This window comes from Leuciscus leuciscus (assembly GCF_965113295.1).
Source record: "Leuciscus leuciscus genome assembly, chromosome: 25".
In the NCBI taxonomy this organism is placed as follows: domain Eukaryota; kingdom Metazoa; phylum Chordata; class Actinopteri; order Cypriniformes; family Leuciscidae; genus Leuciscus; species Leuciscus leuciscus.
Genome location: NC_138724.1, coordinates 9,442,991 through 9,470,124, shown reverse-complemented (window position 1 = coordinate 9,470,124; position 27,134 = coordinate 9,442,991). Strand labels below are relative to the sequence as shown.

Below are 27,134 nucleotides of genomic sequence, written 5' to 3'. Positions count from 1 at the left end.
ACGGCGTTGACAAGGGAGTTCCCGCAGCGAAAGCTACTTACGCAATACGAGAGAACCTCTCGTAAGAGAACGTATCGGTCGTCACGTCTAAGGCTCAGCGTTAGGCTGCTGCAGTTGCCGCAGGGCAGCCAATGGGCACGCTAGTAAGCCTGCCCTAGGTCTGCGTGCTGCTGCACTGCGTTGACAAAATTATAAAAATTAAGGATAATTTTTTGGCTTCAGATCTCGAGAAAGATGACTTTCCCGCAGCGTAAGCTACTTACGCAATACTCGTTCCCTCTTCTAGAGAGAACAGAGGTTACGTTAGGTAACCGATACGTTTTGTGTACTTCGCTGTGTATGTTGTTGATAATGAAAGGGAGAGAGAGAGAGAGAGAGAGTTTATGGATAAGACTTTAATACGCACTTATATACTGTGTTTATTCAGGTCTTACAGTGATTCTCTGGAGTAAAACTGTTGCTTCATCTTTTGTGTGATGTACAATAAACTTCACTGAACTCATCAGTATATTTTGGTCATCATTCGGACAGGGTTTGCTACAGCAGGCTTGTATTAATAGTGGATAAAAGCAGATGACAAATAAGTTATAACCATAATTAAACAACACTATACCTGTTCTATCTCATACAGTATATATTCTCTGGCTCTGTGGGCATTATTGTCCGACTCCGAGTCGAAATGAACACGCTACTGAGAGTTTCTGTTTGTCCTGACTGAAGCGCGAGCTCGTGAGTCTCCGCCCCCTGGGCCGTGCAGCAGCAGTTAATTTGCATTTAAAGGGCACACACTAAAACAGCGCGTTTTTCTGAGCCCCCAAAAAATGACAAATTAAACATGCTGTAAAAAAATATCTGTTGGGTATTTTGAGCTAAAACTTCACATACATACTCTGGGGACATCATAGACTTATTTTACATCTTGTGAAAAGAATCATAATAGGTGCCCTTTAAGACACGATTAACTCATGGTACCAGGAGTAAACCGTTTTTGTCAAGCTTCAATTTAACTCGTAAAATGGATGTTTTGAAGCCATCAGAGGGACTGAAACTGGTGGGTAACATGGACAGTTACTAGCGGTCTTTTAAGCAACAGTTCGAGTTTTATATGGCTGCCATAGGACTGGACAATAAACCTGACGCCAGAAAGATTGCGTTGCTACTTACGGTAGCGGGTCCCCAAGCCACCGAAAATGAAGACAAACAGAAGTACGACACCATACTGGAAAAATTCAGTGCATATTGCTCTCCACAGAAGAGCATTGTGTATGAAAGGTATGTGTTCCGTCACGGATGCAACAGCACGGTGAAACTTTCGATTGCTTTGTGACTGATTTGAAGCTTAAAGTGCAGTCATGTGATTTTGGAGATCTGAAAGATTCTATTATCTGCAATCAAATTGTCTATGGAATCCAAGATTAAAGGATAAGGGAGAGGCTTTTAAGAGATGCTAAACTGACTCTGGAAGAAGCAGGGAGACTGTGTCATGCAAGTGATTTAGCCTAACAGCATGCAAAGCCGTTTAATGAAGCGAATACCACGGCAGTACATGACAGTGCCAAGGTAGCTGTAGTCAAAAATAACTCCACAAATTTACTCCACAAAAGAAAAACAGAGAAGATGCAGCAGCATATTCCTGGAAACGTTGTGGTAGCAGACATGAGCCCCGGCAGTGCCCTGCCTATGGCAAAAGATGTTCGAAATGCAATGGAAAAAAAATAATTTTACAAATCAGTGCTTATCAAAGGACAAGCCCAAGTAAGTGAGGCTAGTTGAAGATACTGACCTAAGTCAGACTTTCTTTGTCGGCATGGTGTCATGTAACAATGTAAAAAATTATGTCATAAAGGAAAATGTTAGAAAATGCTAACCGTCAGAGCGGGTAAACTCAATGGTGTGCGTCGACAAAAAGAATGCAAGCAAGAAATTGAGAATAAGCATGGATCCAGAAGATTTAAATCAAAACATAAAACGTGAGCACTACCAGATACCAAAACGGGAGGAAATCGCAAGTGAGATGGCAGGAGCCAGGTACTTCTCAAAGGTAGATTTGCACAGGGTTTCTGGCAAATCAAGTTGGATGATGATAGCTAGTATCTTATTCGTTGCTATTGTAGATGATGTGGTGATCTGGGGATCCACGCTACTAGAGCCCAATGAAAGACTGACAAAAGTGCTCCAAATGGTGCGTGAGAATGGACTAAAGTTAAACTGTTCCAAATGCCAATTCGGTGTGCAAGAAATAACGCTTTCTTCTCAAGGGATAGAGCCAGATGAAAGGAAAATAAAAGCCATTTTAGGCCCCACAGACAAGAAAGGGGTGTTCAAAATAATGGGAATGATACATTTTATTGAAAAGTTCATACCCGACCTATCAGTGAAAACATCAGCACTGAGAGAACTTCTCCATGACTCCAAAGAGTTCAAGTGGACATCAAGAATTGAGCAAGAATGGAATAATCTAAAGATAACACTGACAAATGCACCCGTGCTTGCGTATTGTGATCCCAACAAGAGACTGAAGATTTCAACACATGCGTCGAAGGACAGACTTGGAGCTGTCTTGTTACAGGCAGAAGGAGATAGCTGGAAGCCATTTGCTTACGCTTCTAGGTCCATGACTAAGATTGAAACAAGATACTCTCAAATTGAAAAGGAATGTCTAGGACTAGCTTATGGACTACATATCTTTCATTGCTATATGGGCTTCCTATATTCACAGTTGAGACAGATCATCGTCCTCTCATAGCAAACATCAAGAAAAGTCTCAATGAGATGTCACCGAGGATTCAGCGGCTCATCACGAAACTGCAAAGGTATGATTTTGAGCTTGTATACACACCAGGCAAGCACTTAGTACTGGCAGATGCGCTATCACGAGCGCCAGAGTTGAGTACTGCTTGCTCCACTGAAAAAGAGATTGAGAATTATGTCAACATAATCGTTGAGTCTCTACCTGTATCTTACGTTAAAGCAAAAAAAAGATTAGTGATGAAATAGTCAAAGACAAGGAGCTACAAACAGTGATGGAAAACATTTACAGTGGCTGGCCCAAGGGGTCCTGTCAGAAATATTATCACATTAGATCAGAGCTAAGTGTGGCAAATGGACTGTTATTGAGAGACTGTAGAATTGTCATTCCACACAGCCTGAGGCCAGAGATACTTTGTAGGCTACATGAGGGACACCTTGGCATTGAGAAATGTAAAAGGAGAGCCAGGAATGCCATATATTGGCCCGGAATCAACAAGGAAATTAAAAACATGATAGGAAAATGTGAAACATGTAACAAGTACCAGAGCAAACAGGCAAAACTCCTCCTTGGAGCCTTGGGAGAAAGTTGGAACATATTTGAAATTTCTCTGCTCACAAGTGCAACCTCCAACAGTGTCATTACTCATGTCAAGTCCATTTTTGCCCGGCATGGGATACCAAAGACTGAGTGACAATGGTCCTTTTATAACAGCAAGGAATGGCAACAATTTGCAAGGCAATATGGATTTCACCATGTCACTTCAAGTCCACAGCATGCACAGGCAAATCACTCAAATCACAGTCAGCCAATCACTCTCCAAAGTCCACTCCAACTCCCAAGTCGACTCACAGGCAGAGAAAAGCCTGCAGGGCCCAAAAGTCGCCTCCTCAGACACCACAGTCATCCTCCCGCACAAGATCCGGCTCACTTCGGCCATCGCGCCGCAGCAACAGGCCTTCAGCAAACATTTCTTGCACGGTCTGCAGGTCAGTGGCACCCTCAACTGCATCGTGCCCGCAGGTTAACCCTTCCACTCTTCCCTACCCGGGAACAAGCACTGCTAAATCCACCAGCTACGTGCCTCGTGCAGCAACCACTAGCGCAAACCAGGACTCCTCTCTTGATGAAAGCAGACAGCCCTGTAACCATTTTAACTCGGGTAAATGTAACAGAGCGCTGCCGGTTCATGCACATCTGTAGCTTCTGTGGCGGCGCTCATGCCCGCATTGTATGTCCAGTGTACAAATCTGTGAATAAAAAAATTCATTTCAGCTCACCCGGAATTTACTCATTATCTGCTGTCAGGCCTAAAAAACGGCTTTAAATCCGGCCTAGAATGCCCGCTCTCCCAAAACATCATTATGTAATAATCTTCAATCCGCCCTCATAGAACCTGAAGTTGTAGACAATCTGATCAAAAAAGAAGTCGAGTCAGGCTTCATGATCGGCCCGTTTGACAATCCTCCATTTAATCTGTTTTGCATTAGCCCCATTGGAGTGGCTTCAAGAAAATTCTCGGGTAAAAAACGCCTAATAATCGACCTGTCAGCCCCGCACAATTCCCCGTTCCCAAGCATAAACAGCTTGATCCCTCTCGATGAATTTTCGCTTAAATACCACGACATAGATCAAGCAATTGACATGATCAAAATCACTGGTCGGGGCGCTTGGCTTGCCAAAACTGACATTACATCTGCTTTCAAAGTAATGCATATCCATCCAGATTCATGGCACCTATTCAGAGTTCGCTGGCTCGGGAAATATTATTTCGCAGTACGTTTAACTTTCGGATGCAAAACCAGCCCTAAAATATTCTACATGCTATCAGAAGCCGTTTGCTGGATTTTGTCGAACAACTACGCCATTCCCCACCTCATTCACCTGCAAGACGATTTTTTTATAATCCCGCCTCCCAATGCCATCCCAGCCGCGTACATCCTCACAGTCCAAAACTTTTTTTTCTGAGCTCGGAATGCCCATCGCACAGGAAAAAAACATGGGCCCTGCAACATCCATCGAGTTCCTAGGATTTAATTCCAAGCATCCCTGCCCAAAGAGAAAATCGACCGAATAATTCGCTTCTCATCTACGCTCCTAAAAAAATCGAATTGTTCAAAACGCGAACTCCTATCCTTGCTCGGCCATTTAAACTTAGCAATGCACATCATTCCGCAGGGCCACCCCTTCATATCGCATCTCACTCGCGTCCTCCGTCCACTCGCTAGAGGACCTCATTTCCATAACTCAAGCATGTCGCGACGAACTCAGGCTATGGTTAACATTTCTAAACCAGTGGAACGGCCAAACTCGTTTCGTCCCCAAACCGATATCCAACTGTTCACAGACGCCGCCCCCTCAATCGGTTTCGGGGGATTTTTTCAAGGTCGTTGGTTCGCGTCTCTGTGGCCACCGGAGCTCCAGGACACTATCCTCCAAACAGTTTCTCCCAGGACCCTCCAATCCTACGTGACTGCTTGGAGATGTTTTAAAACATTCCATGTCTCTTATAACATGTCGTTCCCCAATTTTTCTCTTCTTTCAATCACCTCATTTATTTCCTACCTTAATAGCATTAAGGGCCTTCAAGTCGGGTCCATCAAAGGCATCTTTGAGCATACTTGAGCGGCATCCAGTTTTCCATAAATTGATGTACGGTGCTCCCTCCCCGGAGATAAACAATTCACAAACCTCCCTCCTGATCAAAGGGATTCAAAGATCCCAGCCCACCCGCTCCGACGCCAGACAATCCATGACGCTAGACATTCTTACCAAATGTATTCACGCCCTCCGCACAGGCTACCAGCCCCTCAATACCGCCCGCACACTCGACGCTATGTTTATCCTAGCCTTTTTGGGTTTTCTTAGATGCTCGGAACTCGTTATCACTTCCAAATTCGACCCCAAAAATCCACCCCACCATCTCAGACTTGTCAGTACTAGATGGTGAAACAAACTCATATTTGATTAAACAAAGTAAGACTGACCAAACCAAAAAAGGTCATTTCATCTACATTTTTAACCTCTCATCGCCAATCCAACCATACCAGTCAATTCTGGCATATCTGCAATGGAGAAGCTCTCAGGCTAAATAGACATCAGGCTTCAAACTCCTGCCATCAAATTTTCTTTTAAAGACTGATGCAAGTCCACCACCACAGCCAGTAATGTGAGGGGAACTGAAAAAAGTACAATCCGGTTGTACAAGCTCAGTAAAAGGGCTGAGGTCTCCAACGTTAAGCCAAGTCTCAGTCACAAATGAAAAAAAGCCAGACCTTGTGAAGCGAAAAAGTCAGTCAGTTTGAAGGTCTTACTAACCAACTATCTTGAATAAACCAGAGCGAGGAAACAAGGAACCATCAATTTGAGTATTGAGAAGCATCCACAGTATAGTCCTGGAATTTGTATCTATTTTTATATTTTATACAAACAATGTTGCGATCTGCGGTCACAGATTTAATGTCAACACAATAGTTGTGTTTAACAGCAGAATTACAGTGGTGAAAAAAAACAGTACCCAAGATGTTGTACAGAAAATTCCATCAATCAAAGTCGCCAAAAGAGCTCTTTAACCCCGCCTACTCCCATGAACCACTGTATCATGCAGTCAAGTTGGTCTCCTTACACTTTCCAAACACTGGAAAATTTGTGTATACGGTATGCATATTTTGAAATAAACGTAAAATAAATTGTTTTTAAATATATAAAATCAACATTTTTAAATCACTTTCATTTTTCTCTATTTTTTTCTGAATCAGGTCTACTAAAAGCTTTCAGCAATCAGGCTCAATTAAATTAACTCCTTATGGATGCAAAGCTACCACATTTAAGATCATCCAAAGGAAGGTCTGGTTACAAAGCAGACCAATCAGTGCAGTACTGAAAAAAGTGGTTCAACTTAAGAAATCTTAATTAAAAGGGGATGAAGTACTTCCTCAATTTTCCAGTTTGTGCAACTCTGTTACTGTTTATCTGAGAAATTAACCCATTCCCTGTAACACCCTGAAAAATGCACTGAATTAAGAGTATTGTGACTTCCTATAATTATATAGGCTAATAATTATATTTCTAAATCCACCCCTTTTCTGTCTTTTCACACTCTTGTAGACTGGGTGACTGACAGCATTTCAACAGGTTTAAACTGGCAGGGAATTTTCTCCTCTTTGCCTTCCCATGAGGCGGAAGGTGTTCAATGGATTATGCTGGCAAAAGCAACGACAGTTTTTAAAGAAAACTCCTTGAGAGAATACATAGAGAGGTTTCCCTTTCTGAATCTCAAAATAGTTCACGAGGTCTAAAATCTCCCATCACACATTTAATATTTAAAACCCCATAGAATCAGAGGTGTTCTTCGAATCCTGAAGACATGGACATGCCCTAACATTTGTGCTTATTTCAGCTATTTACACCATAAGGAAAATGGCTCACTACACTGCATTCAGCCCAGATTGTATTTCAATAATAATGCTACTTTGAATTTCTGTTTTCATAAAAGCAGTGTGAAAGACAGTGCTAGTGGTCATAAATACTGCATTCAGCACCTGAGGAAATATTGATCCCTTCCTAAAGGATCTATTAATATAAAAAATAAAATAAAATAAAAAATAAAATAAAATAATAAAAAGTCTCCTCACAATCACACATTTTTATATGTAGTTTATTTACAAAAAATAGTGTACAGTTTACTCAAACAAAAGAGGGTGTGTAATTGAAGGCACATTGCTGTGCACCCAGGTTTGAACACACTCAATCATTGTTGTGCCATTCCTGGAAACAGTTCCTGTTCAACTGAAGACACAAATTAACGTCACATGCCTGGCATTTCCATGGTGTTTGTTGCTTCTTGCCACGCACTGCTTTGCAATGCACACATATGCGGCGACCAACAGTGGCAATATTTCTGACATCGGAGGTCAGCTCAGCTCCTGGAACCGGCACATGGTCATTACTGGTCTGTTCTGGATCTGCTTTCTCAGACACACCACAGAGCCCTGCAACAAGCTCTTCCATAAACGCCTTGTGCGTCATGTGGCCGTGTAGCTCCTTGTGCAATATGAAAGCGTTGGTGGCAGCAACGTCCAAGAAGTGTAGAAAGACTTTTCTGTACCACTTCATGGTGTTGTGCTGTGCAGTGTAGTACTGCAACAGCTGGTCGGACGGGTCAACACTTGTCATGTGCTGGTTGTAAGCGCTCACAGGCGCAGGACATGGAAAAGACTTTGTCCTCCGTGTCTCTTGTGCTTTCACTTGTCGTTTCACACGGTCTCCAGTATAGGCAGCATGGATGGTGGAACAAACAGACATCTCTTTTTTGTCCATCCACTTCACACACACAAGAGGCCCAGCCCGAATCCACCGGATGGATCCCCTGCTGGACTTTTTGGTCAATGGATTAGATGCGCTCCGTGGGAAGTCCTTCCTAGTGTCTCTGTAAGTCCCACAAGCACCAAACTTCATAGCAAACAAGTCTGTTAAGAGCTTTGGACTTGTATAGAAATCGTCCATGTACACATGGTACCCAGAGCCCAAAACTTTCTTGTCCAGAAGAGACATCACAGCATCATAAGAAAGCCCACGGCCTGTGGGAAAGATGTTCTTGCCCGTGTACACAGAGAGGTCCACAGTATATCCATTCGACGAGTCTGCCAGGAAAAAAAACTTGAAGGCCAGCTTTGCTGGCTCGGCTTTCATGAATCTTCTCATTCCTGCATTTGCTCTGCATGCCACCAGTCTTTCCTTCACAGCCAAATTTCTTCTGGGATGATAAAAGGTTTTGCACGCAAGACGGATGGTGTCCATGAGGGGTCTGACCCTGAAGAGCTGGTCATGTTCAGCTGTTCCCCTCTTTTTGTCATTTTCCTTGTCTGCCTCTGGGTGACTTATGTGCAAATTCCATGAAATGATGCGGTATCGGTCCCTAGACATGACTGTGGCGGGAAAGGGCACAGAGAAGAGACTGTCCTGCCGCCAGTAGTCAGCGATGGAGCTCATCTTCACCAAGGCCATGTAGAAAACGAGTCCAATGTAGCGGTACAGCTCGTCAACACTGACATCTGTCCAACTGTATTTGCGACCCTTTGCGAGTGCCCTGGCAGCCTGAGCGTTTGTGTTGTGGCACAGATTTGACACGGCGCTCTCTGAGAAAAACAGTTTGAAAAGACTCATAGGAGAATGCGAGTCAGCAAGACTCGACTGCGGCCCAGGTTCCCGAGCTGGCAGGAATCTCAGAGACTTTGGAGCCACATCGACATCAGTCTCTTCCCTCCATGACAGCGTCTTGGCTCTCTTTAAAACAGGAATCTGGTCACTGTCATTCTCACATCTGTGGGGGGAGAAAACAAAAGTGAGCATGTTGACAAAAGGATCACAACATTATCAATTACCAATACTGATATATTGCCCACTCATTAAAATGCTATTTACACATTCATCCATGCACATATACTTTGCTTAGATTCATTTTGATTACATGTACTGTGAAATAATATGTCACTTGTAAAATGACGGGGTAAACGTGCACTTACACATTAAGATTCTCAACCGCGTTGAAAACTGAATGATGTTTGTGTCCTGTGTGAGGTTCACGTGAAGGAACCACATTCCTAAGAAAAGAAAAGGTACAAGCACAAATATTAGTAAACAATTAGCTTATGTTGTCCAAGGTGGCAAACCAGTGCATGCATAAGTGATAGACCCTTTTCACATTTCCGGGTTTCTCAGAAGAGAAAATCATCCTAGCTGGGTAAAATTCTAATGTGGTGAATGAGAGACTATATTACATATATATTTCAATTTGTTCAAATAACAATATAAACATTTCACAAAAGTGTTCACAACTTTCAAAAAAAGAGTAAAAGAAATATAGAGAGCTTAATAACGGCAGTCGAGAAGAGAGAAAGATGTTTATCTCACTGTCACTCACACAGCCGCAGTATTAGAAACACCCTATTTTTTATTTTATTTTTTTGTAATTTGATGCAACGGTGATATATTACCATGTCCATGTAGGCTATAGTTATAAATGTGCATACATTTAAATAGTAATGATAATAATAAACACTCTGCAGGATTCACGATGCTTATCACCATTAAAACTAGTCATCACAGTCCAGGGCTGGACTGGGACAGAAAATCGGCCCTGGCATTTTGGCCCAGACTGGCCCACTACATATGATCATAAACACCACCCATCTTTGCACGCCCTTGAATATGTTTTTGTTCAACTCCTATTCATTAAAACCACTAATGCCATGTAATGAGTGAGAGTTAACAGAATAATTTATTAATACAATTGAACTATACTGCACAGTGATGCATCCAAAAAACAAGCTATAAGCTGCATTGGCATAGCAATACTAGTGTTTCTCACAAGATTTTTGGTAAAACTGTGGTGGGTGGACCTCAGTCCTTCTAGGGGGGTCTGGGGGCAGGCTCCCCCTAAGAAACTTTTGTGCATTTTAATGTTATATTCATCAATCTGGTGCAGTTTGAGGGTTCGAAATTAAAAGCTCCAACCCATATTCAGTGTGCAAATTAAACAAAGAAAAAATCTAACTTCTTTTAGTAACAGTGTCTGTCTATATTACACTACTACATAATAATAATTATAATATTAATCTCATGACAGTAGCCTTATAGCCATATATTGTAAAACAAATACACTGAAAAATAAAGAAAACTTTCATAATTAGTTTTGTACTAATTTCTAAACTTGAAAGAGATTGATCTTTTATTTTGACGGAAACTGCATCAAGCTTCTATTTTGGCGGAAAACATGGATAAAACGCGTCTCTTTAAACTTCTAGTAAATTTCTGTAATCGTCAACTATGCAGATGTGGAAATAATGCGTCACTGGGTAATGGGTTCCTACACTCATAGCCAAAGTGTTTTGAACGTAGTTCTGCTTACCGCAGACTCTACCCTTTCTCATCTCTCTCCTGATCCTCCTCACTATCCTCCTCATCAGCCACGGGAGCTGATGAAGGTCCTGCTGCTGCAGAAAACTTATATTTTGTCACATTTTACAGCGTCTGCTTGAAGGGCCTGTATCTATTTTTCACGCTATTTCTCTGCACATTCCATGCGTTTCTTCTCCATGTCTCAGACTGTTTTGACAGATACACACTGACATTGCACGCTCACTCAAAGCCCAAAGGGGGAGGTGTTTAAAGATGTGATTGGGCCAGCCCAGTGTCAATCAAGAAAACAACCAATGGGCCGCTGATCTACGCGTTTCATGGGCCGGTCTGTCAGTGGGAAAAAAACTAACGCTTACTTTTTTTTTGACCAATGCATTACACCGGCATTAACCCAGCGCCGTCAATTAAACAAAACAAAACGAATGGGCCGCCGATCTATGAGTTTTATGGGCCGAAAAAAAAAAAGAAAAAAAAAGTATGAGATGTATCGGCCCAAAAAGCACGTCGGCCCACCGGGCATTTGCCCGGTATGCCAGATTACCAGTCCAGCCCTGTCACAGTCTGTGAAAAGGGTCCATTGATAATTAATGGATATACGGTCGCGCGCTTTAAATGGCTGTTGATGGGGCATCGACACGCTTCTGTTATTCACATTCAAAACATTTACACCTCAGCAGATGTTGGAGAACACAGTTAAGCTCCGTTGCTAAATGTCTCTCTCGCTTTCAATCTCTCTCTCTCCACATTAGAATATAATATACATTTAGATGTTCTAAAAGTCCACAGGACTGTAACACATTTCACTCAGAATATTAGAAACTGGTAGATATCGTCTGACTAGTTTTAATGGTGATCAGCATCGTAAATCCTGCATAATGTATATTATTATTATTATTAATAATAATACAAATATACATTCTGTAATTAATAAATACACATTCAAAACAATTACACCTCAGCAGATGTTGGAGAACAGCTCCGTTGCTAAATGTCTCTCTCGCTCTCAATCTCTCTCTCTCCACATTAGAATATAATATAGGCTACATTTAGATGTTCTAAAAGTCCACAGGACAACACATTTCACTCATATCACAAACTGGTAGATATCGTCTGGCCATATTGGTTTGAAACAGCTATATGCGACTCTAATAACTAAAATAAGAATAAACGGCTTACTCTTCAGAAAATGTGTCCTGCGCTGGATCAAACTGATGCAGGCCTTCATCATCAACGTCTTCATCATCATCATCATCATCATCTTCTGACTCTGAGGAACAAGTCAGTTCTTCCTCAGTGTCTATGACCATCCGAAGAGCTTCCTCGTGTGCGTGACGTGCCATCTTGAAGAAAAAGTCAATAAAGCCAAACAAAAGTTTGCGCAAGCTTTATACTGTTGATCGGGGGCGTTTCCCACAGTCAGGTCATTACCATGTGAATGACGCGCTCTGCCGGTGGGCGTGTTCAGACCGGCGCTAAACGAGAACAGGAAAAACCCCTTCAACTTTGTAATTTGGCATAACTCTCTTTATTTCTGGAATTTAGGTGTTTCTTCCCTATTTCGTTGGCCGTCTTGATGAGCGCCTTCTTTAAGGGCACATTTCACTGATTCGGAAATGTTAATCTTTTGATATTTGCGGCAGACTTGACGCTACAATGGCGTATTGCTGCCCTCCTCAATTCATTTGAAGAATTAATAGATTTAACAGATTATATCCTTATATACAGTCCAGTCCAGTCCTGTGCCAAAAGTTGATACATTTTGTTGTCTCATAGTCCCATAGTACTGTTGTATTACATATTTATTAAATGTTTAATTTAGTTTTTCCACTGCAATAGTATATACTGATAAAGTTTATAGACTGATTTATTGAGTCTCCAGCAAGAGTCTCCTTTCCTGCCAGACCTGTTTTCTCTATTGTGTTTTAAATGAGTCAGATCACTTGATTCTCACCTTTCGGAGCCCAGACGTTGAATCGTTAGGTTGATTGACTTTTAATGGCTCCGGGATGGCTCTTGGAATTGGAGTTCCTGGCCAGTAATCAGCATGTGAATAGTTATGCTGATTCAATGGGACTGGTAGTGCTCTCAGAGTAGGGTGTGTTCCCACTTCATTTGCATGCTTTATTCAGAGTTCCCGCCTCTATGTAATCCCTCCCCCTTGGAATGTATATAGCTACAATGTATAATGTTTTAGTTAGACTTTTGAAGAACTGCAGCCACGTCAACGCGAAGTCCTCAATAAAGAAATAACTTCTTGAACGTGATCCCAAAAGTCTCCTGGTCTTCGATTCTGAGTTTACAACAGTACAGAGTAATGATTTTAATAAATAACTTGAAGTTCCAGCTTCCGACAGTTCTGAGTAGGCTACATGAGATTTATTTCTGTACGATGACATACACAGTCCATTAGAGCATGGCACACAGTTTCTACTTCTCCACATATGCATCTGCCATCTGGATGTTTTCCAACCATTGCCAGCCCATAATTCAATGCACACCTCATTCCTAAACCTGTATTTATGGAATGATTCACTGTTGACTGAATAGGAAAATAATGTCTGCCTTTATTTCCCTTTTCCCATTCTGTTTGACATATTTTCATTAGTTCTTGCTGAATAATATATTTACAATCAACCCTTCCATACATTACTTCCAATTGTACTTTATTTCTATGTACAGCTTTTTTTTTTGTGCCATTTTTGATAAAATGGCAAAAAAGAAAAAGAAAAAAAAAAGAAAAAAAGCTGTACATAGAAATAAAGCGGATCTTCTTCTTCTTCTTCTTCTTTTTAAGTTTAATGGCGGTTGGCAAACCAAACTTTAATGGTTAATTCCCGCCACCTACTGGATTGGAGTGTGGATAACGTTATGGTAGTAGTGACCTAAATCATGTTACTTAAATGAGTGTCTTTTAAGAAATTAAATACTTCTTCATATATTTTAAATTGCTTTAGGCCATTGCCTAATAATGCTTGGATAGAAAAAAAACTTCCATTTCCATTTCTCTTAATGCTTGAAATAATTTAAATCTTTCTCTTGCATAAGCCTCACATTTTAATAATACATGTTCTACTGTTTCCATATTTTCCGAACTACATTTGTCACAATACCCAGTCTGGTGTTTCCCAATCCTGACCATACTTTGATTTAGACAATGGCCAATGCGCATTCTTGAAATTATAACATCCTTCCTCCTATTTCCAATGTTTCTTCTTTCTAAACCAACTGTTCCTTGAATGTTGTATAAATGTTGACCCTTATTTCCACTGTCCCAGTTCTTCTGCCATTTCTTCCTAACTTCCTTTGCTATTATACTTTTTATCTCAGTCTTACTCAATGGAAATTTAATATCAACTTCTTGAAATTGAATGGCCTGTTTAGCTAAACTATCCATCTCTTCATTTCCTGCCACCCCCATATGAGCTGGTATCCAAAGAAAATGAATAATGATTCCCAATTGTCTGGTTCTAAAAAGACTTTGTAATATTTCATAAATTAAGTCCTGTCTAGCTGTAGAAATACCACTTTCAATTGCAGATAGAGAGTCTGTGCATATAACTGATCTGATTGGCTGAACTTCTTCGACCCACTGTGAATTGCTATTAATTCTGATGTAAATACTGAAATGTGATCTGATGTTCTTTTCAAAATGTTGACTTTAAATTGAGGTATAAATACTGCTGCAGATGTTATACCAGAATCTGGATCTTTTGAGCCATCAGTATATATCTGTATGGCACTATAATATATATGATCTATGTAATCTTGTACCATTACGGTATCCAGGATATTTTCCTTATTATGTTTGTCTTTGTGTAACTGGATATCAATAGAAGGCATTGGAAAAAAACAAGGAGGAATTGCTGGCAGAACCACACAGGTGGCAATATTAACATATCTTTAATCATTTCTCTTGCCTCCTCATTAATAAACCACCCAAAACTTGTTCGTTTTTTATGGTTATATTCCCAACAGTCACTTAAAACATTCTTAACTGGATGATTTTCCGATTGACCTTTTATGTTTGCCCAGTATCTCATTCTTAACTTAATCCTCCTCATTCCTAGTGGCATTACTCCCGTCTCAACATTAAGTGATGACACTGGTGATGATCTTATTGCTCCACAACATATCCTTAATGCTTGATTCTGAATTGTCTCAATCTTAGCAAGTTGAGTTTTTGAGGCAGAACTATAGAGCAGAACCGAGCACAGGACTCTGATAGTGGGGGACTCCATAATCAGAAACATTAGCAGCAGGGATACAACTACATGCTGCCTTCCACAAGCAACAATTTCTGATATAAACAGGGAACTTCAGAACATTCTAATGAAACATAAGACTGCAAATCGACTCATCATTCATGTGGGGAAGAATGACATTCATAAAGAGCAGTCAGAACTCCTTAAGAAGGATTTCAATGAACTTTTTGAAACACTTAAAAAACTGAAAGTTCAGACATTCATCAGTGGACCACTCCCAGCAAGAGGAACAAACAGGTTTTCACGGTTGCTTGGGATTAATACATGGCTGCAAAAAACCTGCAATATAAAAGGAGTAAACTTCATTGACAACTTCAATCTCTTCTGGAGTCAGAGACAACTATTTCATCGGGATGGCCATCACCCAAACAAACTTGGTTCAAGAGTGTTAAAGGACAACATCTACTTCTCCCTCAATCATCCTTCTGCAGTGTGTGTCAATCTGAACGACACACACACACCTGGACACAGTATGAATGACCACAGGACTTCACTTCATGATGTTGACATATCACACAAGGACAATGATAACACCACTGAGCCACAACAACCTCTGCTCACGGACACAATCTCAGCTGAGCCATGCCCACAGAGCTCACCACAGACAGACATATTAGAACTGCTCCAAGATTCAGCACCCAAGGACGACTTCCTGGAAAACAGCCAGGGAAGCCAGGACAGCATATCACAGCCTCCTATAACACCTGAGCAACAGCCCCTTTCTCCAGACACGTTCTCCCTCTCGCCACCAACTCCACTCCTGTGCTTCTCACAGAAAATGGAAGAACTTGTGCATGCTGGAACCAGACTATCACACTCTTTTGCTGCAAGCCCCCAGATATCAACCAAAAAACGTCGGGCACCGCTACCACCAAAGCCTGCAGGCCCAGCTCGCCCTCCCCCTGCCTCTGTGAGAGCTCTTCGGCCTCTGCCACAACGCCAGGGCCCACACCCTCCTCCATCTGCTCGAGGTGAACCAAAAACAACTGATACCAGCTCTCAGTGATGTGTGTCGGGTCCCCGTTTTGATAACAGTAACTTTCTCAAATGTTTACAGAACAAGCGGGAACCCAGTGTGCCTGTATCTTTCTCTATTGCTGTTCTATTACAAGATAGAAAGTCTAAGGCCTTCAATAGCCGTACAGCAAACTCAACTAATCTGGTGCCTATTGCACGTCTAACTAAGATTGGTGTAGGGAAAAAAAGTAAGACTGTTAAGTTAGCAATTTTAAACATCCGCTCACTTAAAAATAAATCACTTCTAGTCAATGACTTAATAACCACAAACAACCTGGATTTTATGCTTCTAAATGAAACCTGGCTAGAAGACAGCTGCAGTGCAACAATCCTCAATGAAACATCCCCTCCTAACTTTACTTTTATGAGTGTCTGCAGAGCTGTTAAGAGAGGTGGGGGTCTAGCTGCTCTTTTTAAAGATATCTATCAATGTAAGCAAATATCATTTGGGAACTACACGTCTTTCGAATATCTGGGTATTATATTAAAAGGTGCTCCACGCATTTTACTCATCATTATTTACAGGCCTCCAAAATACTCTCCAGCCTTTGCTGAGGAATTTACAGAACTGTTATCAACAATTACCTCAGAGTTTGACTGTTTTGCCATTGCTGGAGATTTGAACATTCACATAGATAATGCAGAAAACAATATGGCAAAAGAAATCAAAACTGTTTTAAAAACTTTTGATCTGACTCAGCATGTACATGGCCCCACACACAATCATGGACACACTCTAGATTTACTTATCAGTAAGGGTCTAAACATCTCATCGATTGTTATTAAGGATGTAGCACTGTCTGATCATTTCTGTATTTTCTTTGATATATTGATCTCTCCTGCCACTGAAGCTAGATCTGAGTCTGTCAAGAAGAGATGCTTAAATGAGAACACTAGTGTACTATTTATGAAGGCTATATCCTTAACACCAAGCATATCTGCTGACTCTGTTGATTTTCTCCTTGATTCTTTTAACTCAAAAGTTAAAAGTGCAATTGATGATATTGCTCCTGTGAAAGTCAGGAAGAAGAGTGGCAGACAAAAAGCACCCTGGAGAAACTCATCAGCAGTGCAAAATATGAAAAGACAATGCAGAAAAGCAGAGCGCATGTGGCGGAAGACAAAACTTGTAGTCCATTATAACATCTACAAAGACAGCCTTCATGCTTTCAATATGGAACTAGGCAAAGCTAGACAGACTTTCTTCTCAAATATTATAAACTGCAATTTAAACAACACACGCACTCTTTTTGCTACTGTAGAGAGACTGACAAACCCCCCAAGCCAGATTCCCAGTGAAATGCTCTCAAACAGCAAGTGCAGTGAGTTTGCTTCTTTCTTCTCTGACAAAATCAATAATATCAGAAAGGTGATCAGCACATCCTTGAGTTGTGCTGGGGTCAGACAGATCAGACCACCTGAAAAAGTAGTAACTTTGTCTGATTTCAAAAAAATTGATGGCAAAATTTTGGTAGAAACCGTACAGCACCTTAAAACATCAACATACGCTCTTGACACACTTCCCACATCTTTTTTCAAAAGTGTGTTAAACAGTTTGGAAGCAGATCTTCTAGAAGTGGTAAATGCCTCACTTCTCTCTGGGAGTTTTCCAAACTCCCTGAAAACTGCAGTTGTCAAGCCCCTCCTGAAAAAGAACAATCTGGATAAGACCATATTAAGCAACTATAGACCGATCTCGAATCTTCCTTTCATAGGCAAGATCATTGAAAAAGTTGTCTTCAATCAGCTGAACAAATTCTTAAGCTCGAATGGATACTTTGATAATTTTCAATCTGGTTTCCGACCGCATCACAGCACAGAGACAGCGCTCATAAAGATAATAAACGATATTCGCTTAAATACTGATTCAGGCAAATTATCAGTGCTGGTACTACTCGACCTCAGTGCTGCATTTGACACTGTCGATCATAACATACTTCTTGACAGGCTGGAAAACTGGGTGGGGCTTTCTGGGATAGTCCTAAAATGGTTCAGGTCATACTTAGATGGGAGAGGTTATTATGTGAGTATAGGAGACCATAAGTCTGAGTGGACATCCATGACATGCGGAGTCCCTCAAGGCTCAATTCTTGCGCCACTCCTGTTCAACCTGTATATGCTCCCAATGAGCCAAATAATGAGAAACAACCAAATTGCTTACCACAGCTATGCAGACGACACACAGCTCTACTTAGCCCTATCGCCTAACGATTACAGCCCCATTGACTCCCTGTGCCAATGCATTGATGAGGTCAACAGTTGGATGTGTCAAAACTTTCTTCAATTAAACAAAGACAAAACTGAAGTTATTGCGTTTGGAAACAAAGATGAAGTTCTCAAGGTGAACGCATACCTTCACTCTAGGGGTCAAACAACTAAACATCAAGTCAGGAATCTTGGTGTGACACTAGAGTCAGACCTTAGTTTCAGTAGTCATGTCAAAGAAATAACTAAATCAGCATACTATCATCTGAAAAATATTGCAAGAATTAGATGCTTTGTTTCCAGACAAGACTTAGAGAAACTTGTGCATGCTTTCATCACCAGCAGGGTGGATTATTGTAATGGACTCCTCACTGGCCTTCCCAAAAAGAACATAAGACAGTTGCAGCTCATACAGAACGCTGCCGCCAGGATTCTGAGCAGAACCAGAAAATATGAACATATCACACCAGTCCTCAGGTCTTTACACTGGCTCCCAGTTAGATTTAGGATTGATTTCAAAGTATTATTACTGGTATATAAGTCATTCAATGGCCTAGGACCTCAATACATTGCAGATATGCTCACTGAATATAAACCCAACAGATCACTCAGATCATTAGGATCATATCAGCTAGAAATACCAAGGGTTCACTCTAAGCATGGTGAGTCTGCTTTTAGCTATTATGCCAGCCGCAGCTGGAACCAGCTTCCAGAAGAGATCAGATGTGCTCCTACAGTGGTCACATTCAAATCCAGACTCAAAACACTTCTGTTTAGCTATGCATTTACTGAATGAGCACTGTGCCGCTGTTCGTCCGACTGTACTGTATTGTATTTCATTTTATTTTTCTAAACTGTTTTAATTATTCTTGTTTCTTTTTATTATTTTAATTTCTTCTATGTAAAGCACTTTGAATTGCCATTGTGTATGAAATGTGCTATATAAATAAACTTGCCTTGCCTTGCCTTGCCTTGCCTATACTCACAGAGGATCTGATTATGCACTGGATATTTATTTGAAGCTCATGTTCATTTCAAAAAACTGGATTGTCTTCCTCTGATTGGCTATATATGGGTAGAAGGTGTTTCATTGGCTAGAAAGGCGGACAGCACAGACGCATCTGCTCCATTGCCCCTTTTAGGGAAATGGTGTTATAGTATTACACTGACTGGAGGATACATTGCTAGGGAGACATATTGCTGTCTAGATTAAGATTAGGACGCACACGATTGAAATCAACACTGGCACTTATATTATAGGTTTACATGAAAATGGATTATGCATTGTGTGTAATGTATTTGAAAGTGTATGTTGTGCTTTTTATATATAGCAAATATAAAATATATCATGATACATTATTTAATCACTTAGAATTAATAAAGAGGATATTTTAGGAAAAGGCAGGACATACAGCTATACAGAGCACTAATTAAATTCATATGACATGGGTCTAAGGTCTAGAATATATTATGTGTGGATGGAATACTTTGAGCATTAATCCCAGGTTAAATGTCAGACTCATCAACCATGCTAATTTGTCATTCAGTACATGTGGCGATAATGCTCCTAAGCAGTTAATTGCCATTAAAACAGGTCTCCCCCACACATTTCAGGATCATTATCCTTACTCTCCCGTTCACATTTTGGTAAAGGTGTGGCTTGGTTTTTCCCCCACAAGGTTTCACCATCTTTCCATATTTTAAAAGCAGCAACGGAACTCCTGGCAACATTTTATTAAATGTCAAGCATTACCCAATGATATACGAACTAAACAAGACCCTTGGACATCAACCTCATAAAAATGAATTTTCTGTGATCTAAATTTACAGAAACGATTATTTTTATTTTGCAAAAAGTAACAGATGTAAGGTCAACTGATTGAATCCAAACTGGAATATTTGTGTATACAGTATGCATATTTTGAAATAAACGTAAAATAAATTGTTTTTAAATATATAAAATCAACATTTTTAAATCACTTTTATTTTTCTCTATTTTTTCTGAATCAGGTCTACTAAATCTTAATAAAAGGGGATGAAGTACTTCCTCAATTTTCCAGTTTGTGCAACTCTGTTACTGTTTATCTGAGAAATTAACCCATTCCCTGTAACATTGAATGAAATCTGCAAAAACATCCTGAAAAATGCACTGAATTAAGAGTATTGTGACTTCCTATAATTATATAGGCCAGGGCTATTCAATTAGTTTCATTCGAGGGCCGCATTATCAAATCGAAAAGTTGAGGTGGGCCGGTGGGTTGGTTTGGGGGTTTAGCTTATTTATTGAAACATAACAGTTTCAATAAATAAGTTAAAGTAACCCTAACAAAGTGTGGTATTTACTTGGAAATGTGATACCCAACAGTATGCAAATATATAAAACCATAATAAATAAAAACTTGATCATTTACAGCTGTGTACAACTATTTTCCTTGGAACAAATAAATTATTTATACAAACTTATAGCTGTTGGTGAGAAATAATTATTATTTTATTTATAATAGTTATGCTTAAATGAAAATATTCTGACAGCGAGACTTGATAACCACAGGCTACTCGTTCCCACTGTATAAAAAATGCCTAAACACAAGTTAAAAACTATATGCACCTTTACAAAGAAACTGACATAATTTCATAACAAACATTAATTATATATTCCTCTACCCACCTAATAAATCTAATGCAATATAAATCACTATATTTACTATTATATAATATAATATTATAGTATATATATTACAGTATTTATTTATTTATTACTACATAGTATTCAATATAAATATTGCACATTTCTGCCCAACCCATGGTAAATTACTACAGTACATTCATGGTAAATGTTTGTAAGGGTGATTAGGGGATTTAAAGTCTTCTAATTTTCGTTCATGCCACAATGTTTCTCCTGCTTTCCTCATCAGTCTTGTTGGGAATGTTGAGACTGTTTCATCCGATTTAATACTAATTAAATCAATGAGTGATTTGTGGTTTGTAACAGAGAGGTTTCTGTCGAACTGAAACGCTTACACTGGTTGTCGCAACGCTGTTTAATATAGTGTCCGGGACCGGGAGTAAACGCAACTCCGTGCTGGGCCGTGTTGAAACAACTAGTGAAACAACTGAAAACAGCGCTATTTGTTGTTACTGTACTGAACGAGAAACCGCTTCAGATGATTCAGTGACGGAGCGATCCGAATGAATCCGAATTTTAGACCGTTATGCAAGCGCGTTTAGAATAAAACCAAAAGAATGATTCATTCACGAATTGGTATCGCTGGTTCAGTCGACATAAATTCGGGACACATAGAATAACTGCTGAAATATTCGCACGTAAAACGTTTCTCAGGTCAATTGGAGCGAGTATCAAACTGAGTTTGCCGCATCGCCAGGAAAAGAGGAGGAGGGAGGTTGGTGCCGTCGGGCCGCAAGGAGATGATTGGCGGGCCGCCAATTGAATAGCCCTGATATAGGCTAATAATTATATTTCTAAATCCACCCCTTTTCTGTCTTTTCACACTCTTGTAGACTGGGTGACTGACAGCATTTCAACAGGTTTAAACTGGCAGGGAATTTTCTCCTCTTTGCCTTCCCATGAGGCGGAAGGTGTTCAATGGATTATGCTGGCAAAAGCAACGACAGTTTTTAAAGAAAACTCCTTGAGAGAATACATAGAGAGGTTTCCCTTTCTGAATCTCAAAATAGCTCACGAGGTCTAAAATCTCCCATCACACATTTAATATTTAAAACCCCATAGAATCAGAGGTGTTCTTCGAATCCTGAAGACATTGGACATGCCCTAACATTTGTGCTTATTTCCGCTATTTACACCATAAGGAAAATGGCTCACTACACTGCATTCAGCCCAGATTGTATTTCAATAATAATGCTACTTTGATTTTCTGTTTTCATAAAAGCAGTGTGAAAGACAGAGCTAGTGGTCATAAATACTGCATTCAGCACCTGAGGAAATATTGATCCCTTCCTAAAGGATCTATTAATATGAAATAATAATAATTAAAAAAAAGTCTCCTCACAATCACACACATTTTTATATGTAGTTTATTTACAAAAAATAGTGTACAGTTTACTCAAACAAAAGAGGGTGTGTAATTGAAGGCACATTGCGGTGCACCCAGGTTTGAACACACTCAATCATTGCTGTGCCATTCCTGGAAACAGTTCCTGTTCAACTGAAGACACAAATTAACATCACATGCCTGGCATTTCCATGGTGTTTGTTGCTTCTTGCCACGCACTGCTTTGCAATGCACACATATGCGGCGACCAACAGTGGCAATATTTCTGACATCGGAGGTCAGCTCAGCTCCTGGAACCGGCACATGGTCATTACTGGTCTGTTCTGGATCTGCTTTCTCAGACACACCACAGAGCCCTACAACAAGCTCTTCCATAAACGCCTTGTGCGTCATGTGGCCGTGTAGCTCCTTGTGCAATATGAAAGCGTTGGTGGCAGCAACGTCCAAGAAGTGTAGAAAGACTTTTCTGTACCACTTCATGGTGTTGTGCTGTGCAGAGTAGTACTGCAACAGCTGGTCGGACGGGTCAACACTTTGTCATGTGCTGGTTGTAAGCGCTCACAGGCGCAGGACATGGAAAAGACTTTGTCCTCCGTGTCTCTTGTGCTTTCACTTGTCGTTTCACACGGTCTCCTGTATAGGCAGCATGGATGGTGGAACAAACAGACATCTCTTTTTTGTCCATCCACTTCACACACACAAGAGGCCCATCCCGAATCCACCGGATGGATCCCCTGCTGGACTTTTTGGTCAATGGATTAGATGCGCTCTGTGGGAAGTCCTTCCTAGTGTCTCTGTAAGTCCCACAAGCACCAAACTTCATAGCAAACAAGTCTGTTAAGAGCTTTGGACTTGTATAGAAATCGTCCATGTACACATGGTACCCAGAGCCCAAAACTTTCTTGTCCAGAAGAGACATCACAGCATCATAAGAAAGCCCACGGCCTGTGGGAAAGATGTTCTTGCCCGAGTACACAGAGAGGTCCACAGTATATCCATTCGACGAGTCTGCCAGGAAAAAAAACTTGAAGGCCAGCTTTGCTGGCTCGGCTTTCATGAATCTTCTCATTCCTGCATTTGCTCTGGATGCCACCAGTCTTTCCTTCACAGCCAAATTTCTTCTGGGGTGATAAAAGGTTTTGCACGCAAGACGGATGGTGTCCATGAGGGGTCTGACCCTGAAGAGCTGGTCATGTTCAGCTGTTCCCCTCTTTTTGTCATTTTCCTTGTCTGCCTCTGGGTGACTTATGTGCAAATTCCATGAAATGGTGCGGTATCGGTCCCTAGACATGACTGTGGCGGGAAAGGGCACAGAGAAGAGACTGTCCTGCCGCCAGTAGTCAGCGATGGAGCTCATCTTCACCAAGGACATGTAGAAAACGAGTCCAATGTAGCGGTACAGCTCGTCAACACTGACATCTGTCCAACTGTATTTGCGACCCTTTGCGAGTGCCCTGGCAGCCTGAGCGTTTGTGTTGTGGCACAGATTTGACACGGCGCTCTGAGAAAAACAGTTTGAAAAGACTCATAGGAGAGTGCGAGTCAGCAAGACTCGACTGCGGCCCAGGTTCCCGGGCTGGCAGGAATCTCAGAGACTTTGGAGCCACATCGACATCAGTCTCTTCCCTCCATGACAGCGTCTTGGCTCTCTTTAAAACAGGAATCTGGTCACTGTCATTCTCACATCTGTGGGGGGAGAAAACAAAAGTGAGCATGTTGACAAAAGGATCACAACATTATCAATTACCAATACTGATATATTGCCCACTCATTAAAATGCTATTTACACATTCATCCATGCACATATACTTTGCTTAGATTCATTTTGATTACATGTACTGTGAAATAATATGTCACTTGTAAAATGACGGGGTAAACGTGCACTTACACATTAAGATTCTCAACCGCGTTGAAAACTGAACGATGTTTGTGTCCTGTGTGAGGTTCACGTGTAGGAACCACATTCCTAGAAAAGAAAAGGTACAAGCACAAATATTAGTAAACAATTAGCTTATGTTGTTCAAGGTGGCAAACCAGTGCATGCATAAGTGATAGACCCTTTTCACATTTCCAGGTTTCTTAGAAGAGAAAATCATCCTAGCTGGGTAAAATTCTAATGTGGTGAATGAGAGACTATATTACATATATATTTTGGTTTTTAATTTGTTCAAATAACAATATAAACATTTCAAAAAAAGTATTCACAACTTTCAAAAAGAGTAAAAGAAATATAGAGAGCTTAATAAAGGCAGTCGAGAAGAGAGAAAGATGTTTATCTCACTGTCACTCACACAGCCGCAGTATTAGAAACACCCTATTTTTTTATTTTTATTAATTTGATGCAACGGTGATATATTACCATGTCCATGTAGGCTATAGTTATAAATGTCCATACATTTAAATAGTAATGATAATAATAAACACTCTGCAGGATTCACGATGCTTATCACCATTAAAACTAGTCATCACAGTCTGTGAAAATGGTCGCGCGCTTTAAATGGCTGTTGATGGGGCATCGACACGCTTCTGTTATTCACATTCAAAACATTTACACCTCAGCAGATGTTGGAGAACACAGTTAAGCTCCGTTGCTAAATGTCTCTCTCGCTCTCAATCTCTCTCCACATTAGAATATAATATACATTTAGATGTTCTAAAAGTCCACAGGACAACACATTTCACTCAGAATATTAGAAACTGGTAGATATCGTCTGACTAGTTTTAATGGTGATCAGCATCGTAAATCCTGCATAATGTATATTATTATTATTATTAATACAAATATAAATTCTGTAATTAATAAATACACATTCAAAACAATTACACCTCAGCAGATGTTGGAGAACACAGTTAAGCTCCGTTGCTAAATATCTCTCTCGCTCTCAATCTCTCTCTCCACATTAGAATATAATATAGGCTACATTTAGATGTTCTAAAAGTCCACAGGACAACACATTTCACTCAGATCACAAACTGGTAAATATCGTCTGGCCATATTGGTTTGAAACAGCTATATGCGACTCTAATAACTAAAATAAGAATAAACGGCTTACTCTTCAGAAAATGTGTCCTGCGCTGGATCAAACTGATGCAGGCCTTCATCATCAACGTCTTCATCTTCATCATATCATCATCTTCTTCTGACTCTGAGGAACAAGTCAATTCTTCCTCAGCTATGACCATCCGAAGAGCTTCCTCGTGTGCGTGACGTGCCATCTTGAAGAAAAAGTCAATAAAGCCAAACAAAAGTTTGCGCAAGCTTTATACTGTTGATCGGGGGCGTTTCCCACAGTCAGGTCATTACCATGTGAATGACGCGCTCTGCCGGTGGGCGTGGCCAGACCGGCGCTAATCGAGAACAGGAAAAACCCCTTCAACTTTGTAATTTGGCATAACTCTCTTTATTTCTGGAATTTAGGTGTTTCTTCCCTATTTCGTTGGCCGTCTTGATGAGCGCCTTCTTTAAGGGCACATTTCACTGGTTCGGGAATGTTAATCTTTTGATATTTGCGGCAGACTAGACGCTACAATGGCGTATTGCTGCCCTCCTCAATTCATTTGAATAATGAATAGATTTAACAGATTATATCCTTATATACAGTCCAGTCCTGTGCAAAAAGTTGATACATTTTGTTGTCTCATAGTCCCATAGTACAGAGTAATGATTTTAATAAATAACTTGAAGTTCCAGCTTCCGACAGTTCTGAGTAGGCTACATGAGATTTATTTCTGTACGATGACATAGACAGTCCATTAGAGCATGGCACACAGTTTCTACTTCTCCACATATGCATCTGCCATCTGGATGTTTTCCAACCATTGCCAGCCCATAATTCAATGCACACCTCATTCCTAAACCTGTATTTATGGAATGATTCACTGTTGACTGAATAGAAAAATAATGTCTGCCTTTATTTCCCTTTTCCCATTCTGTTTGACATATTTTCATTAGTTCTTGCTGAATAATATATTTACAATCAACCCTTCCATACATTACTTCCAATTGTACTTTATTTCTATGTACAGCTTTTTTTTGTGCCATTTTTGATAAAATGGCAAAAAAAGAAAAGAAAAAAAGTTGTACATAGAAATAAAGCCTCTTCACTCCCCTGAATTCACAGAGGATCTTCTTCTTCTTCTTCTTTTTAAGTTTAATGGCGGTTGGCAAACCAAACTTTAATGGTTCATTCCCGCCACCTACCGGATTGGAGTGTGGATAACGTTATGGTAGTAGTGACCTAAATCCTGTTACTTAATGAGTGTCTTTTAAGAAATTAAATACTTCTTCATATATTTTAAATTGCTTTAGGCCATTGCCTAATAATGCTTGGATAGAAAAAAAAAAAAAAACTTCCATTTCCATTTCTCTTAATTCTTGAAATAATTTCAATCTTTCTCTTGCATAAGCCTCACATTTTAATAATACATGTTCTACTGTTTCCATATTTTCCGAACTACATTTGTCACAATACCCAGTCTGGTGTTTCCCAATCCTGACCATACTTTGATTTAGACAATGGCCAATGCGCATTCTTGAAATTATAACATCCTTCCTCCTATTTCCAATGTTTCTTCTTTCTAAACCAACTGTTCCTTGAATGTTGTATAAATGTTGACCCTTATTTCCACTGTCCCACTTCTTCTGCCATTTCTTCCTAACTTCCTTTGCTATTATACTTTTTATCTCAGTCTTACTCAATGGAAATTGAATATCAACTTCTTGATATTGAATGGCCTGTTTAGCCAAACTATCCACCTCTTCATTTCCTGCCACCCCCATATGAGCTGGTATCCAAAGAAAATGAATAATGATTCCCAATTGTCTGGTTCTAAAAAGACTTTGTAATATTTCATAAATTAAGTCCTGTCTAGCTGTAGAAATACCACTTTCAATTGCAGATAGAGAGTCTGTGCATATAACTGATCTGATTGGCTGAACTTCTTCGACCC

At 40.2% G+C, this 27,134-nt stretch overlaps 1 protein-coding gene and 1 long non-coding RNA gene across 2 annotated transcripts; both read right to left on the bottom strand.

Annotated features, from left to right (window-relative positions):
- Positions 1–7,410: 7,410 nt before the first annotated feature.
- On the bottom strand, positions 7,411–12,057 carry LOC309491046 (piggyBac transposable element-derived protein 4-like). Its single transcript, XM_082160459.1, has 3 exons — positions 11,846–12,057; positions 9,274–9,351; positions 7,411–9,071 (listed from the first exon to the last, which is right to left on the bottom strand). Exons 1-3 carry the CDS (start codon positions 12,007–12,009, stop codon positions 7,496–7,498), a joined length of 1,818 nt encoding a protein of 605 aa, XP_082016585.1. The 5' UTR covers positions 12,010–12,057; the 3' UTR covers positions 7,411–7,495.
- Positions 12,058–23,693: 11,636 nt separating this feature from the next.
- Positions 23,694–25,352, bottom strand: LOC309491127. Its single transcript, XR_014202920.1, has 3 exons — positions 25,238–25,352; positions 24,073–24,150; positions 23,694–23,870 (listed from the first exon to the last, which is right to left on the bottom strand). It is a non-coding gene; the product is annotated as an uncharacterized lncRNA (long non-coding RNA).
- Between the last annotated feature and the right edge of the window lie 1,782 nt (positions 25,353–27,134).

What these genes read in the sequence shown, in the direction of transcription:
- LOC309491046 (XM_082160459.1), bottom strand. Translation starts at nt 12,009, where the DNA reads ATGGCACGTCACGCACACGAGGAAGCTCTTCGGATGGTCATAGACACT. An exon ending in CAGGACACATTTTCTGAAGA is followed by an intron (nt 9,352 to 11,845) that starts GTAAGCCGTTTA and finishes TTCTTTTCTTAG; the next exon opens with GAATGTGGTTCCTTCACGTG. An exon ending in GCGGTTGAGAATCTTAATGT is followed by an intron (nt 9,072 to 9,273) that starts GTAAGTGCACGT and finishes CTCCCCCCACAG; the next exon opens with ATGTGAGAATGACAGTGACC.